The sequence below is a fragment of the Prosopis cineraria genome, unplaced genomic scaffold, assembly GCF_029017545.1.
Source record: "Prosopis cineraria cultivar Desert tree isolate PC_DT_omini unplaced genomic scaffold, ASM2901754v1 PC3, whole genome shotgun sequence".
NCBI lineage: Eukaryota > Viridiplantae > Streptophyta > Magnoliopsida > Fabales > Fabaceae > Prosopis > Prosopis cineraria.
The window spans coordinates 14,728,836-14,738,634 of record NW_026555334.1 but is presented as its reverse complement, the minus strand read 5'-3'; the positions used below and the strand labels follow the sequence as shown (position 1 = coordinate 14,738,634).

The 9,799-nt window shown below is 34.0% G+C and overlaps 1 protein-coding gene across 1 annotated transcript; it reads left to right on the top strand.

Annotated features, from left to right (window-relative positions):
* Positions 1–3,404: 3,404 nt before the first annotated feature.
* LOC129307061 (3'-N-debenzoyl-2'-deoxytaxol N-benzoyltransferase) lies at positions 3,405–5,897 on the top strand. Its single transcript, XM_054947923.1, is given in 2 exon segments — positions 3,405–4,326; positions 5,177–5,897. Coding segments are annotated over 2 exon segments (1,359 nt in total). The 5' UTR covers positions 3,405–3,514; the 3' UTR covers positions 5,724–5,897.
* Positions 5,898–9,799: the final 3,902 nt, after the last annotated feature.

Genomic DNA, 9,799 nt, shown 5'->3' with positions numbered 1-9,799 from the left:
ATGGACCGAAAATCCATCTCTCAACTCAAACCCTACTATAAATCATTACAAATGAGGGAGAGAAAGGAAAAAGAAGGCACCATAATCTTATCTTAGGTGTTTGGGAGCTTTAATCTATCAACAATGGGACCAAATGTCATGTCCTAGTAGAGCCAAAACCAAGCTCTTCATTTTCCTCCTCTTTTTCTCTTTTGTTTTCATACAGCTCATGAATTGTTTTCTGCTGTGGTGCATGACACAAAGGAGCCTGTTATGTTTAAATTGTCTCCATGCACCATGGTAGACCAACCACCGCTGTGGTGTGTGGCACAGAAAATAATGCTTTACTTTTTCATCCTCTTTCCTTGCCCGAGTGGCCCGTCATTGATCCAAACCTACTTCTAGGGCTGAAATTACATCAATTATGCCAAGTTAAGGCCCTTTAACCATACACCTCATTAATCACTAATTACCCTCATTAGGTTAATAAATCAAGGTTAAAATTTTTTGGATGTTACATAATCCCTTGGTTGTTATGATTTGAAAATAAATATGGTTAAGTAAAGGAAATCTTGGATGTAACACATATCACATGTAATGATCAATTATGCATAACATGAGGTCACAATTATATTAACCATACACCCCTAATTCACGCTAGACCACAATAATAACAACCATGTGGCCCAATCTAAATGCATGATTAAATACCAACCTTATACCCTCCTATTGTCTCTAACATGAAATCGATGGCCATTAAGTGGCTATGTCTCTCATGGACTAACTAGCCTTTCACTTGTGAGGATCTACCGGGCTAAGGTCAACTCACTCACTCGTGTAACATGATTTCCCTCAATACTAACAACCATAAGATGTCACACCCTTAATCTAGTCTCCTTATAAACTGGTGGAGGCTAGTTAGGTTCAAGTCTCTTATAAAATAAGTGGGATAGTCCCGAATCAATCATAAGACAAGGGCTACCTCTTGATTTCAATGGTCGGTGCCAAGGTAAGCTCCCGATTCCATTGATCACTGCCAATAGCACATGGATTTACCAACTACTCCTCTTCCTAGGCGAACTCCTGCCCATGATCATGCTATGTACATGTCACGTATATTATGCAAATGTGACCTAATTCACAATCCTATAACATATCAACATCAATTTCTCACTCCTAATAAACTCCACAACCATAATACAACATATAGTGCATTTTTGCAATATCACATTGTCAATTGTCATCATTAATCCACACATGTGCATCGTGCATAAAAATTCTTTTTCAAGAGTAAATCTCATGTATAATTCAACACATTGTCAAAAATTGCGTCAAGAGTTCAAAATATCAATCATGTTTTAAATCAACCATTTCAATAATTAATCAATTAATGACTAGGTTTCTTATGGTTACCTCAAACCTTTAAGAGGTTAAAAGTTTACTCCTCATAATAACCACTTCTAAGCTTCTTTCAAGCTTGAATGGTGCCAAATTAAATTACATTACAATCATTTCATCATAATATCATCATTATTCCATTTTAGGGTGATTACCAACATTAAACCCTACATATCCCTTTATCAAAATCATAAATTCACTACTGATCACACCTAATGGGTTCACTTAGTTTCATTGACTCATATTATCACTAATAAGTTATTAAACCACCATTAATGATCTACAAACACTCCCAACCATCTCATAAATGCTAAATTTTGCATGTTAATAGCTCCTCCCAACTAATCATCCATAAAATAATTAATATTGAGTTTAAATACCCTAAACAATTCCCATTATATCCATTTTAACTAACGGGTTCAGACTCATAACTACTATGGACCAAAAATAACTATTAATACTCAACCCTAACTTAACTCTTTTAAAAAATGGAAGTAGAGAGTAGAAAGGAAGCACATTATACTTACCTTAGGTGTTAGGAAGCCTTTAAATATCCTTAATGGTCTCAATATGCATGCTCTAGCAGAGCAATTTTGTGTTCTTTGATTCTAACTCTCCTTCTCTTCTGTTTTTGCATGTAGATATGAACTAATAAACTAAGATTTTTGGCCATGCACTGTGGCACACACAGTCTCCACCACAGTGCGTAGCACAAAGAGGTCTGGTTTCGTGCTGAATGTCTCTGTGTGCTATGGCGGATCATCCACACATCGCAGTATGTGGCATAGAGAAATTTTCTTTTGATTTTCTTCCACTTTTGATGTTCGAATGGTCCAGTTTCACTTCAGACCAATATCTTGGTCTGAAATCACAATTAAATACGCTAATTAAACCCTTTTGGCTACACACCTCATCAATTTACTAATTATCCTTATTAAACTTAATTAATCATGCTTAGATTTCTAGGATGTTACAAGAAGATATGAAGTTCTTTCGACCACTAAGGAGTTTTTGGTTTGAGTCTAAAGCAAACAATGATTATATGAGACTAAATGATTTATGTGTTTTTTTTCATCTTACTTCTCATTTCTAAATGTATTTTTTAAAAACAAGCTAAAAAGGACTTTGCTCTAGAGTTTTCCAAGGGAAAAAAAGTAATCTAGCTAATCCGTCCAACCTACCAGGTTAGTCAGGTTACCTCAGGTTGATCGATTCAACTCAAAAACAGTTTAAATAAAGGATCGAATTGGTGAACAGGTTGGTTCATAGGTTGAACTGGGTAATCCAGTTTTGGTTTTCCATTCCATGATCCATTGTATAACTACATAAGCTATATATATATATATTTATATGCACTGTACACATTATTTTTTACTTTAATACTTTAGAGTTTTTGTATATAAAGCTTATGTTATATAACCAAATCAAGCAAATAACCCAACATTTATTATATTTTTTATTATAATCAATTTATTATATTTGTTAATGATATATCGTGATATATCAATATAAAAAATCTTTGTAAATTTTTACATTTTTAATGATAAATTTTTTATATATTAATTATAAATCCCTTATATATTAATATGAATAGACCATATTCCTAAATTTTCAACATTTGATATCTATTTTTTGGGTATAAACTTTTTTTCGACCAGTGGACCAATTTGTCTTGATACTTTTATATCAAAATATTTAAACCATCTAAATTTAGAAGACCTAAAGTCACTTGCATATACTATCAGTTACTGTCTTCTAATTAATTTCTAATATTTTTTTAAAAATGTGAAAGTGAAATAAATGTTACATATCCAAACCAACTTAAAATAAAACAACCGGGAAAAAAGAGGAAGTTCGTCGGTCCCGCCAAAATCATGCAACAAACTGGCCGAGCCATGGAGAGGCTACAGCAGCTCCACGTCTTCCCTCTACTTTTTTCTTTTTTTTTTTTTTTTTAATCGACGACTTCGTCTTCCGCTTCCCTTTCATGGTTTGGTGAGACTGAACTGTTGAACAGCAGATGGGCTTCATCAATAGGCAAATACTGCGACGCAAGGCGTGACTATACGCACAACCATATCTACATTCAAGCCATAGCTTCAACCATATCTCCATTTCGACATTCATCAACGCGCAAATGGTTCGAGTCTCAGAAACCACTCTCATCCTCCCTTCTCGCCCTCCCTTCACCGACGACCATGTCCTCTCTCTTTCTTACCTCGACACTGATCGCAACCTCCACCTCACTTTCCGATACCTTCGTGCTTACGTCAATAGCTACCCCTCCTCCTCCTCCGCTGACCCCTTTCTTGGCATCTCTTCGGCTCTCTCCCAAGCTCTGGTTCATTACTACCCACTCGCCGGCAAACTCCGCCGGCGACAACACGAAGACCAACGCCTCGAGTTATGGTGCTCCGTTGGCCAAGGCGTCCCTTTGATTCGGGCTAATGTGGATTTCACGCTCGAGTCCGTGAATTATCTCGACGATCCCGAGTCTCCTTTCCTCGAGCAGTTGGTCCCCGATCAGGACATGGACGGAGCAATGGATCACCCTTGTGTTCTGCAAATCACGGTGTTCAAGTGCGGCGCGTTCACTCTTGGAGCTGCGATCCACCACTCCTTGTGCGACGGACTCGGCGCGACTCAGTTTTTCAGTGCAGCGGCTGAGTTTGCCCGTGGAGCCACCCATACAAGAGTTGAACCAATTTGGAACCGTGAGGGGCTGTTGGGTCCTCGGAATCCGACCCGAATTGATTCACCGGTGATCCAAGAGTTTCTGCATTTGGACAAGGAGTTCCTGCCGTATGAACAGAACATTGGCCGAGTTGTGAGGGCGTGCTTTCATGTGTGAGACGAGTGCTTGGAGAAGTTCAAAAGTTCGCTGTTTGAACAATCTGGATTGAACTTCACCACTTTTGAAGCTTTGGGTGCATACATTTGGAGATCCAAGTGAGTAATCTTCTTCCTAATGCCCTCGCCTGAAACAGGGTGAAGAGGGATTAACCTTTGAGCTTCGAATATGGATCGAATTACATAAGTTAGTGGAATAATTTGTAACTTGTTGAAAAATATCTACTTATATACAAATGAATCTTTTCTTGCTTGGATCATGTAACCGATAAATTAAATAAGTTAATTTTAACAGGTTAAGGTTAACCAGTTTAACTCATATTATTTATTAAACAAATAAATAAAATTAAAAAATTAAACATGGAGGGAGTTTAGGCACAAACTCCCCACAAGACAAGTATATATGGAAGTAAACTATGATGTAGTTGATAAATCTCATACATTTATTATGTGAATTTTTTAAGAAAAAATAATAATAAAATCTTTTAAATTATATAAATGATAATATAATATCTCAAAATGTCATAATTTTATTTAAATCTTTAAAAATTTAAGTTAATAAATTTTAAATTTAAAAAATTATTTTATTTTTATTGACAAGTAGCGATTTTTTTTAATTCTTACAATTTTTTAAGTAAAAGTTGTTATTATTTAAACAAAAATTGTGAATGGGGGTTTATTATTTTGAAAATTTATTTTTTAATAATAGAAATTACACTTGATCAATTATGATTTTTTATTCAACTCTTGTGATTCACAAAACAAAAATTGTTATTCCTTAAATAAAAGTTGTAACTTTAACTTCTTCTTTTTTTTTTTTAATGCTCACTCTCATTTCTGTGGGCAAGCGCACTCCTACACAGATTGGATTTAGGAATCTCTCTGAGGAGAATGAGAGTCACATGAAAATTTTGGCCCCAAAGACTAATTAATGTTGTTTGTGAAACAGGGTGAAGGCGTCAGGGATTGAAGCTGATGAAAAGATAAAATTCGCATACTCGATCAACATAAGGAAACTGGTGAAGCCGCCTCTTCCAGGAGGCTACTGGGGCAATGGGTGTGTTCCAATGTACGTTAAGATGAGGGCCAGAGATGTGATAGAGAAACCCATGTGGGAAACAGCAGAGCAGATAAAGAAGAGCAAAAGCAATGTGACTAACGAGTACGTGAGGTCCTTCATTGATTTCCAAGAGAAGCATTATGGTGAAGGTGTGACAGCAGGGAAAGGAGTGAGTGGGTTCACAGATTGGAGACATTTGGGACATTCGAATGTGGATTTTGGGTGGGGAGGTCCAGTGACTGTGATACCACTTGCGAGGAATCTACTTGGAAGCGTGGAGCCATGCTTCTTGTTGCCATATTCAACAGCAAGCACAGGGAAGAAGGATGGGTTCAAGGTTTTGGTCACTTTGCCTGAAGCTGCTTTGCCTGCTTTCAAGGAGGACATGCGATTGTTTTCAAATAGCCACCAAGTTGGACAATCATCATCAATCTAATGGTAAAATTCAGGGAAATGAGAGAATTTTTTTTTTTTTTTAAGGGCTTAATGTTTTCTTTTTCTTTTCGTTTAATAGGAGTCACCTCAATTTATCTGATAATGAGATTGTTATGTAACACTGTAGGTGCGGTGGGTCACAAAAATGTGTGTTGTTGGGGGATTTGGGGGGGTGGGGGAGGGTTATGCGTGTATTTTATTAATTTTTTTTGGGGCCAATATACATGTAAATTTGCATGTGAAGAGTTTTGAAAAAATGAAGATTAAAAATAAATGAAGTAATGCAATTATAGTCACTGCCTTTAATGTTGACAAAAACTGCCAAATATATTCCTGAATAGAAAAAATGAGAATGAGTTTTTATGTATTAATAAGAAGTCCTTTACGTTGGTGGAAAAAAAAAAGCAGTCCTTTTTTTAATAAGCAAGTCCTAAATAAAGAAAATTAATATTTTTTGAATCTATTTATGAGTCAATTTTTTATGTTTTTCAATATTAAACTTTTGTATTTATAAGTTGAGGGTTTAGTAAATAATTAACTTTTTTTTCTCTTGGACCTATATGTAATTTTTTTTAATAATTAAGCATGTGAAGCTGTGAATATTGTAACTGTAAGTCTCGTTATAATTTTTATATTTTACATTAATTGATATATTGAAGTTAATATTGACGTTGATTATATGGTTTTGAACTGATTGGAAGAAATTCATGGCGCATGTTTACTTTTTCAATCAAGCACAATTCTTCGTCTCCCGAATCGAGGTTACCACCAGCTTGGACAATGTTCTACGTTACTTAACACCACCCAAAGGCCCAAGCAGTTTCACTTTTTGCTTAATATCGTAACACTGTATTACAGGACTATATATGCACGTATGAATGTAGGTTTGTTCTGTCAGCAGCCTTGGTTCGAGACAATTATTGATAACTGGCATGGGCTCATCTTGAAGTTGTTACCTATCCACAACATTGAATTGATGAAAGCCATAAAATGAGATTAATCTATTTTAGATTGTGGCAGTGGCAACTTAGGTTCGCTTCTCTGCCCCCGCCGGGGGGACCTCTTGGGACTTTACAATGTAATTTCATGAAAATGCTTAATTTATTAAAGTCTCTAATAAAAACTACTCAATATATAATATAATTAATATTTTTCCATTTCAAATTACAAAACATTCTTAGACAACATTTCACATATCAATAAATTTCATTTAAAATATTGAACAACTTTTTTTTTCCAAAACAAAATTACAAACTTTCAAAAACATCATTTATTTAATTTAATAAAAAGAGAGGGAGACAAAAACTAAATAGAGAAAGAAATGATAATATTGAAATAAGTCTATAATCAATATTCAATAGAATTTTGTAAGTTGCTCTCTACTGACATTAGTACAAAAATAACTTTTTACAATAGTTAAAGATGTGATGTTCCGAGGGTGTAGAAAGTCTATTTTTTTACATTGGTTATAAATTCGATGTAAAAACTAAAATTTTTACATTGGTTATAAAGCCGATATTGAAAATCATATACAAGAAAATAAAAAAAATTTACTTTAACTTTTAACACCGGTTAGACTTCCAATCGATGTTAAAAATGGACTTTTAACACCAGTTGGACTATCAACTGGTGTTAAAAGTCCAATCAGTGTTAAAACTGGACTTTTAACATCGGTTATTGCCATAACTGATATAAAAAATATTATATTCTACAACGGTTATGGTAATAACCGATATAAAAAGTATTTAATTTTTTTATACTGTATTCATTTTATTGATTTTATCCATTCCTATGCATAAAAATTGCCAAATCTAACAGCTCAATTCATTTATAATTGTTTATCAAATATTTATAAACTATACAAAACTATTTAACTATTAAAAAAACTAATAATTGTCAAAATTGTCATTCCTGTGCATAAAAATTACCAAATCAGAGAGCTCAATTCATTTACGATTGTTTATCAAGTATTTATTAACTATACAAAAATATTTAACTATTAAAAAAACTAACAATTGTCTAAATTGTGTCAACTATCAAAATTAAAACTTGTCTAAAACTAACAAAAAACCTCACAAGTTCTCCACAAAATAGGTTGCTCAACATATGCGGATATCTTCAATTTTAGCTTTAGGAAATGCATCTGAATTGTCAGATATCTAAAATTTGATTCACAAAATAGGCATATTAATCAATCTCAAATAACATAATAAAATAAAACTTTTAAAAATATATTTACCTTTTTTGTAAATTCAATCATGCCTAATGTGATGATATTGAGCATGTGTCTCATGACATATAGACCGCACAAGTTTGTCTTCATCGGTTGTCTATGACTCTGTATAAGAAGAAATCATAAGAAATTAGTAAGAAATCTTAATAATTGAACATATTAATAAAGTATAGCATCACTTTTGGCTCAATCCATATGGGATCCTTGAGCTCGTGTCCATGCTTTTGTAAGACTACATTTTGATATGTTCTCATTGCCTTATGATCAAGATCACCAAGTTAGAAAATAATATATTCAAAAAAAATTAAATTAAATAGTTTAGTAAAAGTATTCTTACAAGTCTATCATCTTCTTCATTTCTTTTCCAAGTTTGTAATAGAGGGAGCATAAAAAGACGACAGTGTTACTCTTCATTGAAAGAACAAATAACTATCAATGGTCCCTTCTAAATATGATACAAGTTAAAGTAAATCCATATTAAAAAAACTATTAATTATAAATTGATCCTTACGAGTGCACATATGGAGCTATAAAAGCGTCCTTTTTGATTTCACATATTCTCTGTTGGAGGTACTCAGCCCTTATCTCTAGAGTATTACCTTTCTCTGTCATGTGATAAGGGCAAAGGAATCTAAACTTGTCACCTTTACCTGATGTAATGTACAAATGAAGGTACCTACAACAATACAATTATATTAGTTTACTAAACTTGATGATTAAGTTTACTTACAATAATATAATTACATTAAAGAAAAATATACTTACATCATAAATAGTTCAATGTGTGATGAGATAAGCTAATTATTCAATAGAAGTCGGACCAAATCTTCCTATTCAATTATCACTATCATGTCTTTTTTACTCACAACCTCCGAATCCATTTCTAAACTCTTGAATTCAAATGATGAATCATACACCATTAAGATCATTCGCTAATGCGGAGTCAATGAGGGTTGTGGAAGTTTCAGGAGATTCAGCGAGGAAAGCTTCTACATAATAAAAAGGCAAGAAATAACTAATAAAAAACATATATTAAGAAGCTACTACATAATAAAAATTCATGAAATTTCATACCACAGCTTGAACCAAATTCACAAGTCTCTTGGGCCATATGATAAAATTGCCAACAGCTTCAACCACAGTCTTCACCTCATCAAGAGAGAATGAAACCAAAGCATCTGGCACTTTTAGATTTGCAACCACCACTCTCACTTGATCATCTTGAATTTGCTTATGCTGGATGGTTGACGCCAAGCTGTAGATGCTACCAAGAGCAACCAAGCATTTATTAGGATCTTCCAGAAATATCTCACACGGTTCACCAATATTGTCACCAGAAGGACTCTCTGACACATGCTCAAGAACATTACTCCCTTTTGTATTATGAAACGTAGGAGACATATGAACTGGTTCAACAGTTGTCTCCTATCGTGAGCTCATCATGCTCATTATCTCCTCCTTCATTTGCTCTTTCATTTGTAAAAGCCAAGCTATAAATGAAGCTTCAAACTCATCCTCAGTCTGTTGGCTCACAGTGGATATCAATGTATTAAGCTCTTCTCTAGTCACTACACCTTCTGAATTGGGATGTACAGGTACTTTAAAGTAGTCCTTAAAGCCCACACCATATCTAACACCCCTCATACGACCCAGATGCTTTGGTTTTCCTATAGCAACCAGTAAGATATCATTTTTGCCTTCTGGAATGAAGCTTCCTTGTGCTTGTTGCTCCTTAAGAGCATCCTGTAATATAAAAATAACAATATTAATTAATAATATATACAATTGTATAGAAATTTAAGGGAACAAGGAATAACAATTTTACCTACAATTCTTTTAGCAAT